Source organism: Triticum urartu, chromosome 7 (assembly GCF_003073215.2).
Source record: "Triticum urartu cultivar G1812 chromosome 7, Tu2.1, whole genome shotgun sequence".
Classification (NCBI taxonomy): domain Eukaryota; kingdom Viridiplantae; phylum Streptophyta; class Magnoliopsida; order Poales; family Poaceae; genus Triticum; species Triticum urartu.
Genome location: NC_053028.1, coordinates 673841315 through 673860911, shown reverse-complemented (window position 1 = coordinate 673860911; position 19597 = coordinate 673841315). Strand labels below are relative to the sequence as shown.

Genomic DNA, 19597 nt, shown 5'->3' with positions numbered 1-19597 from the left:
ATATTTGAAATAAGTGATCTGATATTTCCACAGGATGGTGCCGTGATGAGGGCTAACCTGTCAATTGAGCGTCATGCGAGCAAGATATATACTCGTGCGATGTTCAAACAGTTTGGCCAAATCCTCTATGAAGCAGGAGCTTACCAAGTGGAGGAGATTGAGAAGAACAGGGTGTACAGGACAGAGCATACTGAACCAGAGACAAGGGAGAAATGGCGCAGGGCGGTCTACGAGGTTAAAATGATAGATAAGGGGGTTGAATTTGACTGTGAATGTGGTAAATTTGATCACATGGGTTTGCTGTGCTGCCACATTCTAAAGGTTAGAAGAATACTACTAACTTCTATCATAAATATTGATCTTCTGCATAATGTTTTCAGAATGTCTACAAGATATTTACCATAAATATATGTACTGTCCGGCAATGCAGGTCATGTATTATGTAGGAATCAAGGAGATACCCAAGAAGCACATCGTGAAGAGGTGGACGAGAGACGTGCGAGATGCGGTGCAACAGGCTCCAACCTTGTACAGCAAAGCTGTTGAACTAGTCAGTCTTGGAACTGCTAGCGCAGAGGCCCGTGATAGGTTAAGGGGGATATTCAAGGAAGCCATGGAGATCATGGCACCATACAAAGAAGCAAGAGGTGGCCAAGGGCTCGAGGATCGACCAACCTCAGAAAGGCCAATGGTGGATGAACGACCAGCAGGTGATTGCTCCGGAGACGACAGCGATACGGTGTCGGCAACACAATACCAACTCGTCAGAGTTCCTGCTCAGCCCAGAAGGCCAGCAAGCTGCGACGAAGCACCAGATGAGATGAGCAAACGCGGCAGGTTATGCAGCATTTGCCGGGGTCAAGGGCATAAGAGGACGACTTGTCCGGAGAGGGGTGACCTGCCAAAGCAGCCGAGGAAGCAGGGGAGGTGTAGTAACTGTGGTGTTGCTGGACACCGTAGGAGCACTTGTTCTGAGCCCCCTGGATTTTAAATCAATGGTGGTAAGTAGCATGAGTATATGTTGGTTGTGTGACTTCAGTGTTAGAGTTGAGCTTTAGGATCTCTTTTGTGAAACGGCTGCTGGAGTTACTGTTAGCAGGTGATGGTTGGATCAGGGTAGGCGCCGTATTTTGTTTGGCTGTGGTGTGCTGGCTCATGGGCTTTTGCCGTTCCTTTTATGTAGTATCTAAATATCTAATATTGTATAATTAGTTGTCTAACAAAAATGGTGAACCCTGCATTTGATCGACCAGATTTACTATGTGTTGTTATAACATATCTTGCATCTTGTTATGCATGTCATCTTTGATTTTGAGCGGTTCCGTACATGAGTTTGGGCATTTTTTTATATACAAGTATGTTTGATCAAAAATTTAAATGCCACACCAATTACAGACATTCCAAACAGTGCCTAAGGATTATTTCTGCATGCCAAAGTGCGATATTTGGCTGATCTCGATATGAAGATGAGAAATTGATTGCCTAATGGTGATTCCATAGGTAAAGGGGGAAATGGCCCAACCCATTATTTTCTATTCCACACGGCAAGAGACTGCATTACTAGTACATGACATATTGACATGCATTCAGAAGGCTTCAGTTTTATGGCTGCATTCGTCGAATTCGCAAACAGCAGAGTTGGTGTACATGACATTGTTGTAGGCATTAACAAAGATAGTTCAAGCAATGTTTGCCATGTGTAGAAGCTTGCCAAAAGGAAACGAAAGTTTATCCTGGTATGAAAGAGAAAGAGCAAAACTCTCCAACAAAGAGGAACCGAACATTCATAGTAGTCTTGACAATTGCATATCTCAAAGAGTTTTTAACAATCTCAGAGGACAATAAGGCATACAAGTGAACACCGGAACTTGACCTCATTGCAAAATACTACAAAGCATGGATAATATTTCCTGTAATATACAACTTTCGGATTGCTGTTCCATATGTGACTAACTGCAGCAATTAGGTGGCACATTAGCTAAATGCAAACATTTGGAAAGGGAAGACCATAGGACCTAAATTCATGTAGTGACGAGATATAAAATCCCAAAGATGATAATCAAGAGTTACATTTGTAGTATCAGCAGAGATACAATTAGTCTTGTTTTCAGGCTAAACATTAAAGAACACGTGACAATAAGGACTTAAGTGCTATTAGCATCAATTTTTCACATAAGATATGAAAAACAGAGATGATATCACTCGCGACCTTGTTCATAATTGGCCTCCGAACGCCAGGTGATGCTACCATCAAACACGCAAAGCATCTCCAGCCGATTTGCATCCCATCCTCCTTGACATAATTGTCATGCTTAGCAGATGGGAGGAGGGCAAGAAGACATACTGAGAAGAGCTCGTTGTAATTCCCAGCGTGACACATTAGCTGTCATTTCTACTTGAAACTACAGTCAGTATATTTACTCCTTCGATGCATCTGCCACCGTGGGCTAGCGATTTTGAAAATATTAGTATTAAAATTTATGAATACTTAATTACAATGATTTAAATTGCAACACAGATGATTCCTTTATCTGTTATGCAAACAGCAAAGACTTGCTTGATTAGAATCCATATACAATATTCCATACATAACATTAGTCTAAGGATATTAAGTTGATTTTTGTTCTATCAATTAGAATGTAGATCCCTATTTTTACATTTATAAAAAAATAACTTGCGGAAGATGGTTAGAAATATCTTTCCAGATAAATTTAGGCATAACAAATAAAAAAAATCAAATGAGTCATACCAGGATGAAAGGTGGCATCTGCTGACCTTCTGACATATCGAGGGCTATGTGGCCTTGTTGATGCTACTGTAGAGGGCCAGGGGCCATAATCATGGTGACTAATGTCACTGGAAATTTCCATGAACATGTGGAAGGAATACCCATCTGCAGAGTACAGTAAGGATAGCCGACTCGTTGACAGTACATGCGCACAGCAAGTGCACTCCACACGCCTGCCAGCAAATTCAGAGAGAGGGAATCAGTCTGACTGAATCGCAATATGCAAGGAAATTATGTGTGATGCCTACGTTTTGTTGTTGCTTCCAGGCTGGTGGCAAAATGAGATGGCATTTCAGGCAGTGTGGAGATTAGGGACAACACCAAGCAGGCTAGCATGATGACTGCCGGGCCAAGCCATGCTACTGTCATAATGCTTTTTTCCTTATATGCAAGAAAAGAGCAACAATAACTGTAGCTATCAATGTAAGCATTTTGTAGTCTGTTTGTCAGTAGAAGCATATCAAGAAGTGATACATATAGATGGACACCTAGATTCAAAATGCCATATAACAGGGTCTGTTGGACCCTGCATCATGCATAACAAAACACAATTTTTAGGAGTGCAATATTCCATTGAAACTTGTATATAATGCAAGGATATGTAATCTGAACCAAAATAACACAACAGAAAGCAAAATAAACATTACATGCCTGCTAGTTTGTCTTGCTTCTCCTTGTGATTCGATCCGACGACCTACTTTTGATTCAGTAAGCATGTAGATCATTTTGACTTGACCTATACCTCGTGAAATTGCCTTAGACAGCGGAAGCTTTTATTTCCTGGATCGTGACATAAATCCTAAATACCACACTGGCAAAATATATGTGAAATCAAATCAGGGTTGAGTATCTTTGTGCCAAGGAAGTTAAATTTATCCATGAGACATTATAGGAACCAAAAGAATAAAATAAATGGTGAGTGGACCTATAGATGAAATTTATAATCAAACCACAAAATAAAATGATGCTTATGTTACATGGAAGACATCACTCTTAACCTCTAAAAAGAGCTTATAGTGAATATACTACTGTTATCTAAGGATATAAAGAAACTTCAAGAATAGATGGGAGGAGTTTTGCTTAACTAAACAATTATATATGCTTTTTTACATCAGTAAACTATTTCACTTCAGTGTTCAGTCCTAAATCTCTTGAGTACATGAATTCTGACATCATAATCGATCACTAGGTGCTTAGCTAGAGAAAACATGCTGTGCAGACAAAAATATTATATTATACAAAAACAGAGCCTTTTGCCCCACGCAAGTTGGGGTAGACTAAAATATTATATTGCATTTTACCAAAAATCCCCACAAGAACATTGACCATGTTTAAAGTGGTGGAACCGATTTGAATCCCGGACAATGATCTCTCTCTCAGTTAGTTTTGATATATATTTGGTGGCATTGTGGCAATCCCCACACACGCGCAAATTCTTGTATATATGGAGCGGAGTTCTTGGAGGAGTATTTATGATGCCAAAGGCAATAGCTAATCTCTCACTATGATTATTCAAGATGTGTTGCTTTTCATCCTCCTCTACATCCTGTAGGACAAAACTGTAGTCCGGAACATAACCTATAGATCTCATCTTGGCCAACAGATTCTGCAGCTCTGCCTGGATCTCTTCATGTTGAGGGTGGGGTTCTGTCTGGTTGCCACTGTAAAACACATTCACTGATCTTTTCACCTCTATTGAACTCCATCCAGGGGTTTTCTGCAAATTTTGGTGTCTGACCAAAGACCTCACTTCGTCAACTCCATCCCATTTCCCAACCTTTGCATACATGTTCGACATTAGAACATAATATCCAACATTCTCTGGATCAAGTTCAAATAGGTTTTGCGAAGCCACTTTGCCCATTTCAACATTCCCATGAATCCTGCAAGCACCAAGCAGAGCTCCCCAAACAGCGTAATCGGGTTTAATTGGCATGTTGTGTATGAAATCAAAAGCTTCCTGAAGCTGACCAGCTCTGCCAAGCATATCTACCATGCACGCATAATGTTTTGCAATGGGGATAATGCCGTATGTTACACGCATCATATCAAAGAAACTCCGGCCTTGGTCAACTAAGCCAGCATGACTACAGGCAGCCAACAGTGAAACAAATGTGACATGATCAGGATTAACTCCTTCCTGCTGCATTCGTGAGAAGACACTGAGAGCCTCTGCGGCATGCCCATGAACTCCAAGGCCAGCCATGATGGCATTCCAGGGACCTGTACTCCTACTCCTTTTGGGCATATTTTCAAAGAAAAGCATTGCGTCCGCCAGCTTCCCGCATTTAGCATACAAGTCTACCATACAAGTTCCAACATAAACATCCAGATTGAACCCAGTCTTAACAGACAGAGCATGCATCCGCATGCCCTGCTGCAAGGCACCAAGTTGTGAGTATGCAGGCAAAACACTGACAATTGTCCCTTGAATAGGCTTCAGACCCTCATGATTCTGCATACGACTATATGCCTCAATTGCCTCGTTGGCAAGTCCATTCTGCATATACCCCGTGATCAAAGTATTCCAAGACACAGCATCTCGAACTGGCATGGTGTCAAACATCCTCTGGGCGGCCTCAATCTTTGATAGCTTGGCATACATATCAACCACAGCATTCCCTGCAATTATGTCACCCAGATCCCACCCCCGCCTCATCACATAACAGTGCACTGACTTCCCACCGCAGTCACCTCCACACTGTGCGACAGCAGACGCCAGGCTCACAAGCGTCAGCACGTCAGGGGAAACCCCACTGTCCCTCATACCGTGAAACATCTTGACCGCAGCAGCAACCTGCCCACCCTGCTCATACCCTGAGATGATCGAGTTCCATGTCACCAGATCGCGGCGCTCCATTCCATCAAACACCTGCCGAGCCTCCTCTAGCATCCCAAGCTTTCCATACACATCGATCATGGCATTGCACACGAAGAGCTCCTTGTCCAGCCCGTGCTTCACCGCATACACGTGCACGACCAGCGCAAGCACCCAGTCCCCCAGCAGCGCGCACATGGGCAGCACGCTCGAGACCGTGACCGTGTCGCCGGCGACGCCCTCCCCCGCCATCCGCCCGAGCAGGCGCACGGCCTCGGCCGCGCGGGCGTTGTGGCACAGCCCGGACAGCATCGCGTTCCAGGCCGGCAGGTCCCGCGCGGGCATTTCGTCGAACACCCCGCGGGCCTCCTCCACGCGGCCGAAGCGGAGGTAGGCGTGCACGAGGGAGCCCGACGCGAAGACGCACGGGCGGAGGAGGCCGAGCCGGAGCGCGCAGGCGTGGAGCTGCGCCGCGGAGGCGTGGGCCGGGGCCGCGCGGATGAGCGGCGGGAGGGTGAAGGCGTCGGGGCGGAAGGGGCGGGCGCGGCGCAGGAGGTGGCGGAGGAGCGGGAAGGCGAGGCGAGGGAGCGCGGCGCGGGAGAAGGCGGCGATGAGGGTGTTGGCGAGGAGGAGCGGGGGCACCTGGAGCTGCGGGTCGAGGTTGCGGAGTTGGCCGGAGGTCACCAGCACCGCCTGGACGCCACGGGGCAGCGCCGCCGCTGGCATTGGCGTTCCGCGCGGGGGGGTGTCCGTCTTTCTCTCCCTTTGTGTGTGTGTGTGTGTGTGTGTGTTTTGCCACGCGAGTGCCTCACCGGAGCACGGCACGCAGCATGCCGGGAAGCCGTCGGGCCGTGCGCACACGGTCGGCAAGGAGCTCGTGCGGCGGAGGGTGAGCTGGCAGCGACGGAGGCGGCGGAGGAGATGGTGGCGCCGGCAAAGTGCTCTCTTTCGTTGGATTCCTTTGCACGAATCTCGATGCAGGATCGGAGGACCGGAGCCATGTTCAAACTATGTCACACACTATGGTAATTTAAACAATTTTTCCTTTTTTGTTTTGTTTCACAAGTCAAGTTTGTTTTTGCACATGGCACTTTTTATTATTAAGAGATGGCATTTTTTATCATGACATTTTCTTGGACGCAAATTTTTGGGACATGCGGCCATGCGATGCCGTAATCCCATGCGTCGGCGCGCACATCGCGATTGCTACTTATTATAGCCCCATTCATAATACCTGACACCTTAATCACCATTGCTCGTGAATACATCATGCTATACGCCCCGTTAGTGAGCCAGAAGGCATTTATGTTTGTAGGAATACAGGCTTGTTTATGAGCGGCCCATGTCATAGTGGAGGCGATGGCATAATTGCTCTTGACGTTGGGTAGACATCATTAAGCATGCGCGCTCGCTGGTGGCTCGTACTGTAGATCTTCTCCAAGCCCTGTCATGTGGAGAAACAAAGGAAGAAGAGATGCTTCTACAGAAACGGAGTTCAACGGGTCTTTGCCTACGAGAGAATGTGCCCACCGTCAACAAATTTGCAGATTTGTTGGATTAGGTTGATGTTGGCCAAGGAACAGACCTTGTGGATTCAGACAAGAAAAAGCATGAGTGGATAGAAAACAGATACCTAGCCCTTGATGATAAAGTTGGATGGGTTGGGAGCTAAGATTTGGTTGCCGTATCCCTATTTTCTTTGCACGGCTAGTTGGATTTTAGAAGTTTTTCATTGCTGGCTGATTTCATGGAAAAGGAGAGCAGCGAGGCCAGACGAGAGAACAAGTTCAAAGGGTAATCAAACTGGAAACAACACTAGTAGTACTAGTACCCTAAAGAAAAAACACTAGTAGTACTAGTAATAGGATTTGCTGAGAGCCATGATGGGCTGCAGGGGAGCTGGGTGGAATTGATGGGCCTTTTAATTTGCCTCGCTATGGAGTTAAATGCATGTCGGATGTCTAGTCCTGATTGATTGACGTTGGGTGGGTGTGGTGCACACGTAGTACTAGCGCGTTATATTAATGTCGGCCCTGCTCCTTGGTGTGCTTTCATTTGTTTTGTGGGGTATCTCATGATTAAAGTTCGGGTAATCTTCATTACGACTTGCCATAATGTTGCATGCAGATGTAATTATTGATAGGCTAGCCTGCTATCCCGCGTGAGCATGCAGCACGTTCTAGCAGCTACGTGCAGTGCAAAGCACACAAAAAATGGAATATATGTGAAACTAGAGCAGCCCCTTCGCAGAGAGGAGATAAGCTTTTCAGAGTTTGTGCATGAAGATCATGGCCATGCATGGCCAGCAGGTTCACGAACCCCAAGATGAAAATGTGCTTCAGCCAACAGCCATGTTTGGGGCCTCTTTGATTTACAGGATTTTGAAAATGTAGGAATAGGAAAAGTATAGGATTGCAGTGGCATGTTAACTTGAATCCTATAGGATTAGTAAAGAGTGTTTGATGCCACATGAAAAACAAAGGAATTGTAAAAAAAAGGTTGGAATGGATGTTAGATTTCCTATAAAATGTAATGCAAAAGATTCCATAGGATAACTTCCTATGAGATCCAATCCTATGAATCAAAGGGCCGACATAGAAAAAATTCCTAAGGATTTCAATCCTCCAAAAATCCTAAAGAATTCCTGTGAATCAAAGGAACCCTTGATTCTCTTCAAGAAGTGAGGCGTGGCGATGGACCGATGCGTGGGAAGTATTGTATGTACTTGTTCTCCCATATTTAGAAACAGCATCCTCCGTGCTGCAATCTGCAAACAAAAAAAAATATTAGCTAGAAGATGGATGGAAAAGATATTGGAAAAGTTACTCCATGCCAATCGCACTCTTATAAATGCCTCCCTGGGACAGACCAGATCGCGTGGCCTATGTTGCATTTGAGGCAACGAATGAGAAGGAGCGGAGGCAACTGGTTCGAGGTGTGTGTGTGTGTGTGTGTGTGTGTGTGTGTGTGTGTGTGTGTGTGTGATGCAGGTGGTGTAGAGCTACGCTGGAACGTGGATGAACACAAGCTTGTGAATTACAGCAAGACTGAGAAGAATGGAGAAGGAGCACATAGAAGAATGACAGCGGTAACAAGCAAGCCAGAAGTTTAGCAAAACCGTGGGTATGTGGTGCAGCTAGACGTTGGGACTGACAAGTCATGAATGCGCGCCTCACTTCAATGCTTGAGCCTGCCTTGTGGGCAGAGCTGTCAGACGTAATACACGGGACATACCACTTGATATACGGGAGATGGAAAACGTTATACCGGCTCCATCGCACGAATCACGTGGGAACAAGCGGTGTGGATACCGACCTTGCGTGGCTGCATGTCTACTCATGATTTATCGCATTTTCTTCTTCTTTGTTGACATGGCCACAACAAGTTTAAATACGGAGTACATTTTTGAATATCTATGGTTATTTTTGGAGCATAGTATTGTTCTGTTCATGGCATCTTTTTAAGAACAGTTAACGCGACCCTTGCCCGCCCCCTAGTGAGCGATCAGAATCGTTCGATAGGAGCATTTCCCAAACGATCAATCGCCAGCTATTAGGGTCCTTGAATCAATAGCATACGCCGGACAAATTTCTCTTCCTCGGACAAGGTCAACCCTCCTCACGTAGATCATCGTCCTTATCTTGTGGCGCTTGACGGACAAGAAGGAGACAACGGCTAGGCAGCCATGTTCGTGTTACCCTCCATTGGTGAGCTCGAAGCACCCGCCGATGAAGCTCGTCGCACTCGAAGCATCCGCTGATGAAGCTCGTCGCACCACCACTGGATCCCAGCATCCATCGTTCTAGCATCCCCGTTCGTAGTCACAACACACGTGTGTCGCAGCTTCACCCCGTCCCAGGTGGTAGCCTCACCATCGTGTCGACATCGTTGTCGTAGCATCAACTTCACCGGGAGGAGCCTTCTAGGTCGACCTTTGAATGGTTCAAAGCATGTGAATATATGAAATGAGTTGCGAGTGAAGGGGAAGCAAGGAAGAAAAAAATAAGGCAATTCAAGATCTTGCAATCAAAAACATCAGTCTTGAGGGGAGAATCAACCAGATTGAGGCTGAAAATCAGAGGCAGTGAAAAGATGGAGAATGAGGGGCACGACTGTTCTGTGAGTTTGGATGAACAGTAAAACCAAAAGAAAATGAAAAAAATTCAAAAAAAAATCCCTTTTTTGTGTGAACCGTTGACAAAAGTTTAATAGGTTGCAAAATTTCAACACCAAAATAACATTCGTGGAAAATCTGGCAATAAAATCGATGCTCCAAACTGTTATTTTCAAACGCATTTTGAAGCATCGATTTTCTTTTTTGCCAGATTTTCCACCAATGTCGTATGGTGCTGAAATTTTGCAAGCTATTAAAACTTTTGTCAATGTTCCACACAATTTTTTGGGTTTTTTAAATTATTTTTCTTAATTTTCTTCTGATTTTACTGTTCACCCAAGCTCATATGAGCTCGGGATCAGAACAGCATTTTCGGAGAACGAGAACAAAGATGCAAAATCATAGATATTTGCTGTAAATGTTAGCAAACAATAATTATTTGTATTTTACATACTGGTGACTAAAATGTATACCGTGTGGCTTAGGTTCTAGCCTCCTAAAGGAAAATCAGGGGGTGCTCTGCTTCGTCTGCTTTGCTCTGCTTCGGCCGCACCTTTGTTACAGCGTACGCTCTCCCGCTGAGAAGTACCCTCTTCTTCCCCGGTGCCCTAGCTCGACGCTGCCGCCTCGCCGTTGCCGTAGCACCGCCGACGCCTCACATCCCCCGAGCCCTCCCCCTGTCAGACGCCTCGCCGCCTCTGACTTTAAGGCCGCATCGCGTCACCACGTCCTGCCACGATCTTGGGCATTGGTTCTCGAGGTACGACTGCTCTCTGTCGTCCAGCCAACTCATTCTAATCCCTGATGATTAATCAAACCTCCAAGAAATCTGGGTGCTCACCATGTAGACCGGTCCGGCAGTATTGTCGGGGCAATGCATGGAGATCAGTGCTTCATTTGCTTCGCGTCTTTAGATGCGCGTTGAATGTGAGATGTGAGAAATTCTGCTCGGACGCCTTTGTAGCTCTGAAATCTGAATGTTGGTCAACAGTCTTGCCAAATACAGTAGAAAATTTTATATGAGGCGATGAGCTGCTCACTAGAGAGAGACATGCTGGAAATCCCAATCAGCACTAGTTACAGTCTTATAGAAGTTGTTCATGCGGTGGCTCCCGAACAAGCATGCACGAATGCAATTGCAAGAGACCGAGCTGTTACTGTTACTGCATTTTGCTAAAAAATTTTAAAATAATACATTTTTTTTAGTAATTTGCACAAATATTACGCCCAAAAAATTATTTTCAAAAATAATACACCGTCGGCCAGCAGCTGGCCGACTGGTCCTAGTCAGCTAGCAGCAGGCCGACTGGGCCTTATCGGCCAACTGCGAGCCGACAGGTGGCTTCTCGGCCACGTGGAGGCCGACTATTGGCCAGGCCACGTCGGGCGCTGGCTGTCGGCGCGGGCTGGGTCACGGGCGACCCAGTCGGCCAGCTGCCGACCGATCGGCCAGCTGTTGGCCGACAGGGAGCCGGCCCCACAGCGCACGCCTCTTTCTCCTCTCCTTCTTCTTTCCCTTTCTCCCACCGCAAGTTTTTCTCTATTCTTCCTTCCTCCTCTCTCTTACACGAACTAGCTCCAATTAATACACCAAAATGCCCCGTTTTTTCGCGGATTTGGCACCGTGAATGGGTTCTACATAGTTAGGGAAGCCAAAAGAGACCTCGATCTACTGATGGGGTAGCTTGTGGTGGTCGTGGTGAGCATTTTGTTGGAGCATTTTTCCAGCGCATTGGTGGAGGTTGTGGCGGTGGTGGAGGTGGAGGTGGTGGTGGTGAAGCTGGGGTAGTGTGGTGGAGGTGAAGCTCCGATAGTTTGGTGAAGTTTCCGGCTCCAGTTCCGGTGATTGAAGGCCGCCGTTCGCCGTTCGCACGCACGCTACAAGGGTATATTTGAACAAACATTTTTATTTTCGAAGTTGCGTGCAATTATTGTTATTTGCTCCGGTAGTAATGTAAATATATTTAGGTAGTTGTGGTGAGCATTTTGTTTCCCGGTACCGGTGTGCAATTATTGTTATTTGCTCTGGTAGTAACCTAAATATATTTAGGTGGTCGTGGTGAGCATTTTATTTCCCGGTTCCGGTGTGCTAATTTTTTTTAAATAATACCGTCGGTGTTCATGCATTGTGGACACGGTCAAGTTCAATAATTTACTTTTATTTGAGGCCGATAGAGCGAGACTCCGAATGGGTGCGGTGGTTACAAGGTTGTGAACAAAGGGGATGCAATCCTATTGCTTTAGTTCTTCCCGACGTGAAGGAGGTCACTACACATGAAGGGGAGGGTGGCTACGATCCTGGTCATAGCAGTGTAGGGAGGCAGTTATCTATGTCAAATGCTGGAGATGATTGTTACGAACAAGGACAGAGCAGTCAGGTAGAAGGAGGAAATGCTTATGGTTATGAACCAGGGCAGAGTAGTCAGGTAGAAGGAGGAAATGCCGATGGTGATTACAATGGCGAGGTGGACGCTGACGAGGTAGATGGGCACATGCAGGACCAGATGGAAGAAGAAGACACCGATGTTGAAAGGGGTCATGCCAATGATTCTGACGAGTCAGATGAAGAAGAAAATGCAGAGGAGGTCCCGAATCCTGCATCGTGGAATCATGACTTCTCATCTGCAATGACCATGAATGATGGACATGATTTAGCCTGGCAATATCACCAGAACAATATTGCGACGGGTGCTATGTATCCGAACAAGCAAGACCTGAAAGATGCAATAATTAACTGGGCAATGTCCACGCAAAGGGTTTTCACAGCTCAGGTGTCCAGTCAGAAATTCCTGACAATGGTATGCAAGAACGCAGATTGTCCCGCCAGGGTGCACGGCTTTCTCCCTAAGTATGGCACAAGTTGGGTGATAAGTGACTTAGTTAATCACACTTGTCTTATTCCCTGCATCCCTCAGGATTATGCCAACCTTTCATCCACGCTTATTGCTCGGTTGTTTTATGATGAGATAGTGCAGGGCAAAGCTATGGAAGTGAAGGCGGTCCAGACAAAAGTCTTCGCCAGGTTCAAATACAGAATTTCTTATGGCAAGGCTTGGAGGGCTAAGCATGCGGCGCTTGAGAGGAGATTTGGTTCTTATTTTGATGCATATGACTCTGTTGTCCAGCTCCTCCACACCCTGCAGCAGCGGAATCCAGGCACCTATATCGATATCCAAGACATGTTCATGCCAGAGTTCCCAACTGTGAGGGTGTTGCATCGTCTCTTCTTCTCTTTCGGTGTATGCATCGAAGCTTTCAGGCATTGCCGACCGGTGATATGTGTTGACGGTACTTTTCTCACGGGCAAGTACAAGGGTCAGATCCTGACAGCCATCGGTCAAGACGGCCAAAATCAAGTCGTCCCACTCGCATTTGCTTTTGTGGAGAGTGAGAACATTGAAAGTTGGACATGGTTCTTCAAGCAGTTGAAAATATCAGTTGTGAAGGAGAAGCCCAATGTGTGCATCCTTCATGACAGGCATGCAGGTATACTCAGTGCGATAAGGACACTGACAAACCCAGGCCCTGAGGAACAAGTTCCATGGCAGGACTTGCAGAGCCGTTGGTGCATGCGCCATCTGGGGGCTAATTTCTTCTCGCAGTTTAGAAATAAGAACCTGATGAATCTGTTCAAAAAACTCTGCAAGTAGAACCAGCTATGGAAGTACAATTTGATACGCGACAGACTTAATGTGTGCACGCAGAGACACGTGAGGGATAGGAAAGCTGCAAGAGATGCAGCGGTGAGGGCACATATTGAAGCAGTAGCTGCACAGTTGGCAACAGGAACAACGGCCATGGAGGAGGAGCCTGTTGGGCTATGTGACCTGCCAGGCTTTGACCCACCTGGTACTAGGAGAAGGCTTGGGAGGTCGATTAAAACCTTCGAGCAGTGGATAGAGCATGAGCCTCTAGAGAGGTGGTCTTTGCTACATGACACACATGGAGCACGATACGGTGTCATGACAACAAACCTCGCAGAAACATACAACTTTGTCCTCAGAGGAAACCGGGCATTGCCACTTACAGCCATCGTTGAGGGTATTTTCTATGGCACCATCAAGTATTTCAGAGATAGACGTCAAAAAGCAGAGCAACATATCTTCAACAACCCGAATACACGGTACTGTGAAAGAGTCACGAAGTACATGGACAACAAGATGCAAAAAGCTAGATCACACACTGTAGTCGCCATCGGTAATCAAGAAAGAAGGTTTGAGGTCCGCTTAGCCAACAACAAATTCGGATGTGCAAATGAGTTGAGGACGCATGAGGTGAAAATTGGTAATGAAGCCTGGCCATCGTGTGAGTGCACATGCAACAAACTGAAATTGCTTCACCTACCTTGCTCACATGTACTTGCTGCTTGCGGGCAGCTTGGAATGGACGCAATATGTACCTGAGCTATGACACTTCGGGCTCTAGGCAGTACGCGGTAAGATATATTTTCTTTAAGTAATGTTGTCACATACTTTGACGTGTAAGAGACATACATTATTAATCGTCATGGAAATTTGCAGGCTACCTTGACACACGAACTCTACCAGGACGTGACCACCTTTGGACGATCACTGTCGTCTGGACCTCTTCTTCAGCACCGTCCAGTGCTACAGCCCTTCTTGGAACGAATTCGGAACAAGATACGGACTGTGTACGAGGCTATCACGTGCACCCGGAGAACCGACGTTGTTCAGCACCACCAGCAGCAGCCGCGTCACTCCATGCACCGACATCAACCACGTCCACGTCTAGCACATCAGCCGACAACCAGGCCACCCCGTCCTGACCAATCTGGCAGTTCAACGTGGCAGCAACCACAGCAATATGGTCCCACGTCGAGCTTCGTGTTTTCTCCACAGCCACAGCAACACGGTCCCTCGTCGAGCTTCGTGTTTTCTCCACAGCCACAGCAGCACGGTCCCTCGTCGAGCTTCGTGTTTGAGCCAGAGCAGCCGTCACAACCAACAGGTAAGTGTCTTCATTTTTATTGTTTTCAATATTAATTGAGGCGACCTCATTCTTCATGACTAAACGTTCCATCGTGCAGGAGACTACGAATATCATGCGTCTATGTCAGCATCACATGATACGTGGGGGAGTGATCAACATCCCGAGGAGAACATACATGCTCAGATGTCGCAGCACACCCAGTGGATGAACATGTATTCGACTCCTCCACCAGGCCCCACACAGGATACACAGCATGACCAGGGAGAGTCTGAAATTCCTCCTCGTAACATTAGGCCACCTAACAGGTTCGGATGGTCGCCGCTTCCAGATCCGCCTCCCCGCCAGGCCAGACGTCGTCACTGACGCTTCCATCTATCAGTAGAGACATGACCATCTACTTATGTATGAGACTTATGTCTATTCTATGTATGAGACAAATGACTATGTACTTATGTATGAGACATATGCCTACTCTATTTTAGTATTCTGTTATCCGAACTACAACATCATATTTAGATAGAACATAATGCTCGTACAACAAGACATTATAAACAACTAGATAGAACTACATCTAAATTAACGGTACATACGACTAAACTTACAACATATATCATAAAAACTACATGAAGTCATCATCGTCATCCTCCGTCGATGCAGAACTCTTGCCCTTCGAGGATGCAGAACTCTTACCCTTGGACGATGCAGAACTCTTGCCCTTCAAGGATGCAGTACTCTTGCCCTTGGACGATGCAAAACTCTTACTCTTTGACGATGCAGAACCCGGAAGCGGCGGCATGAAGATATCATCTTCGTCCTCGCTCTCCTTAGTCCATAAAAATGGATGCTTTTCTGCAGTCCTTCTGAAAGTTTCACTCTCCGGCTCCACTACCTTCTTCCACCTTGCATGCAACCTAAGAAGTTCTATACGTACCTCCTCATAGGTCCTTTCAGGCCATCCAGACATACGTAATTCGTGAGCCAACTCATTCATTATGGTGTCACTACCGGTGAGTTCGTCCCATGGAACTATCCTATTGTCCATCCTGAAATCGGTAGCTAGCCTCAGAAGAGTCCTGCTCATCTCAGGGTGAAAACTACGATCAAAAGGATAATGGGACATCTCAACTACACTACACTGGAATGCTTATCCTCCTCTGTCTGAAGGGGGTTTTATAGGTAGGGATGAGAAAATGGCGGGAAAGAACGACTGCGGTATGACGGGAAACGATTGGCGGGAAACGGGTGGCGGGAAAGAGCTGGCGCGAATATATGGCGGGAAACGGGTGGCGGGAAAGAGTTGACGCGAACATATGGCGGGAAAGAGTTGGCGCGAACATATGGCGGGAAAATATTACGGGCAAAGGGTTGCACGAAATACATCATAGTTTATAAAAAAAATCCAGGGAGCGTTCGGAAAAAAAATGGTGGCATGCACCAGTCGGCCCACAGCAGGCCAATTAGTCCCTGTCGGCCCGCAGCTGGCCAATTAGTCCCTGTCGGCCCACAGCAGGCCAATTAGGCTCTGTCGGCCCACTACTGGCCGACTAGACCTCAACTGGTGATCGACAGGCCAATCGGCCAGCAGCTAGCCGATAGGGACTCAGTCGGCCTGCTGTGGGCCGACTAGGTCCACTCGGCCTGCCGCGGGCCGACGGTGTATTATTTTTGAAAATTATTTTTTAAGCGTAATATTTGTGCAAATTAATAAAAAAATGTATTATTAAAAAAAATTAGCCTGCATTTTTACATGGAACCTGTGTTTTCCATGTGGGGTATAACTGTAGAAGGGAGAACACTTTGATTCTAGTTTCAGTGTTTTGCATTTGAAATTTGGCAGATGTTTTGCATTTTAAATTTGACAGATGACAACATCATCTGGGACCCTTTCTTCTGCTCTTTTTTTGTGAACGCAGACTTGGATGCTCTTTTGCAAAAAAAAATGTTGAGTTGAATGCTCTTTTGCATCTACTTGGAACAAGTTCATGTGATCTTGTGCAGTATCACTATTCATCTAGTACCGTTGTAAAAAAAAATGACTAAAAAAAGGCACATCCTAGTCCCAGCTGAAGAAGCATCACATGGGAATAGGAAACACAAACACAACAGTAATTTTTGTCATCTCACTACAGAGACAGAGAGAGAGACATGGTGGAAATCAGAATCATCACTAGTTAGTTATAGGTAGTTTTTACAAAGGTAATTTTTTTGTCTATTTTTGCAGGTTCCTCTGGGCGATTAGAAAGGTAAGCTAGCTAGGGTCATTGATATTCTTGGAAGTATTATTTATCTGTCTATTTTCGTAGGCTTTCTCACAGCTTTCTTCTTCACCGGGGAATTTCAATCATGACTAAAATTGGCAAAAGGTAAATTCTCCGAAACCAAATAATAAATATGTCGTGGTTTGTATAGTTGAGTTTGAGGACTTTTATTCAGCTAAGCAATCCTCGAGTAATTGCCTAGAAATATGTATCCAAATTGTGTCTTTTCAAATTCACATGCACACCCTTGCATACCTCTTAAGAGAATGTGGTCGTAAGAAATTCTGTAGGAACGAAGGAAATTATTTATTTTCCTGATAGGCACATTGTTGCCCTCATGCTTGGTAACGATCCGATACTTCTTGGTCACTGCAGGAGCTTTTAGGTTTCATTGTTTTCCCCTACAAATAATCGTCTTACAAATGGTCTATGTTCATTTCATTTATAGGATCAAGTTTGTCATATGTTTGTATCTTACATAGGTCACCAACAAGTTGAAATTCGAGTATTTGAGAGATAAGCATACATGTTGCGGCTTAGAAGAATGTTATGTACTATATTCTAAGAACTGGAAGTATTATGTATTTTTCTTTGTCTATCTTGGTAGTCCTACTCTTATCTTCTATCTGTACTTTACCAGGGAGTTTTTATTATGACTAACTTGACAAAAGGTAAATCCTCCAAAACCGCACATAGTATAAATATGCAGGTTAGTTTAGTTTCAGGTTTCTAAATTACATCTTTGTCTTGCCCCTCATTAGGAAACATTTGTAGGTCTGAATCTATTCAAAGGCTTGCTTTTACTATTGAAATTCTTCTTTTTTTGTTAAGAGTTATTTCATGAATTTATTTCATATATAATATGTACAATTATTGGACTAGATTTTAAGAACATCAGAGTAATTTACAAAGTTGCAAACAAAGAGTATTTTGTTCATTTAATTTTCATTTATCATGGGTATGCTTCTTTGAATAATTCTCCTACCTAAGGACACATGCATGTTCTACCTCGGCTCATGGCTCTTATTCGTTAACCGAGATGGTACATAGTTCACCGGAGTTATGTTTATAAATATAATTTCACACGGTGCTACATGAGGGCTTCGAGAAGTGCCCAAATGACGAAACACGGAAAATGATCCGATTGCATGTTGTTGATATGTTGGAGTTAAAATTAGCGAAAAGTTTGAACCTCTGCTTCCAAGTGGGTTCCATCTAATGGAAGTATCAAAATATATGTCGAAGTTGGTTTGTATTTTGATCCTCATGGAAAATATTGTACTTTATTTCCGTGGGTTATGACCCTATACTAACTGTTAGAGCATTGTCCAATATGTAGGAACGTTCGTGTACCTCAAACATGTGCATGCATATAGTTCTTCCATAGTGCCTTTGTTTACTTTTCATTATCAACTTAATAAATGCCATTTAAAAATGTAAGAGCAACTTCAATGGGGCAACCCATTTCGTCCGCGGCCGTCCGTTTGGGTCGGTGCGGACAGAAAAGGCGGCCCAACGCGCCGACCCAAACGAACACGCGTCCGTTTTTCGTCTGCGGGCGACCCATTCCCGACCCAATTTTGAGCCTGATTTGCGTCGGCGTGGACACGCAACGGACGCGCGCGGGGTCGCCTACTCCTGTCCCCGGGCCTGCTGGTCTGTGGCACATTGGCCTACCTCCCCTCGGCCAACAAGCAACCCTCCCCCTCCTCCCCCCCGCCTCCTCCATCACCGACGCCGCCGGCCATTTTTGCGGCGACTCTTCCAGCTGTCGCCGCCTCCACTTCTGCCCAGCAACGCCGCCCCTGTCCCCAGGCGCCCGCCGCCGCTTCCCCCACCGCACAGCCGTCCCGCGACCAAGAAGACGCCTCGCCGCCCCCGCCACATACGACCGACACGCTCGTCGGACGCCGTCACACTCGTCGGACGCCGGCAGGGCAGCTAGCTGATCTATGGGCGCCGCGTCTCCCCTCGCCGGCCGTCTCCTTCTTCAACACGCGCAAGTTGTTCGACAGTTTGCCAAGGTACGAAAATGGACTCCGCCGATGAGTGTTTCTTTCCACAATTTCATTTGCGACTCCGACGATTCGTCGTCCGACGACGACGAGGAGATATTGGCTGCCGTGTTGGTCCATCACCACCTCAACAGCCAGCGGCCGTTATTCCGTGGCTCCATTCTGGGCCACCTTCCGACGTTGAACCGCAATCAAGAGAGCGGGCATTTCCTTCTTTGGAAGGACTACTTTGATACAACAAACCCGTTGTTCAAACATCAAAAATTCCGCCGCCGTTTCCGCATGAGTAGGCATCTTTTCAACCGTATTAGAGAGGGGGTGGTCGGCTATGATGACTATTGCGAGTGAAAGAGGATGCCGTCGGCAAGATCAGTTTCTCCTCTTATCAGAAATGCACTGCCGCCATCCGAATGCTTGCATACGGAGTGCCCGGTGATCTCATTGACGAGTACGTCCGTATGAGTGAGTCTACATGCCTAGAGTCCCTGTATAAGTTCTGCAAGGCTGTTATTGCTATGTTTGGCCCTGAGTACTTGAGAGAGCCGACAACTGAAGATACATCCCATTTGTTGGCGACGAATGCCAGAAGGGGCTTCCCAGGGATGCTTGGCAGCATAGACTGCATGCACTGGGAGTGGAAGAACGAACTGTCCT

General features: G+C 46.1%; 1 protein-coding gene across 1 annotated transcript; it reads right to left on the bottom strand.

Moving 5' to 3' along the window:
• Nucleotides 1–3862: 3862 nt before the first annotated feature.
• On the bottom strand, nucleotides 3863–6697 carry LOC125524345 (pentatricopeptide repeat-containing protein At4g33990-like). The gene has a single exon (XM_048689409.1). The coding sequence runs from the start codon at nucleotides 6330–6332 to the stop codon at nucleotides 4086–4088; it is 2247 nt and encodes a 748-aa protein (XP_048545366.1). The 5' UTR covers nucleotides 6333–6697; the 3' UTR covers nucleotides 3863–4085.
• Nucleotides 6698–19597: the final 12900 nt, after the last annotated feature.

Bases quoted from the DNA above. Each gene is read 5' to 3' on its own strand.
- LOC125524345 (XM_048689409.1), bottom strand. From the start codon at position 6,332: ATGCCAGCGGCGGCGCTGCCCCGTGGCGTCCAGGCGGTGCTGGTGACC.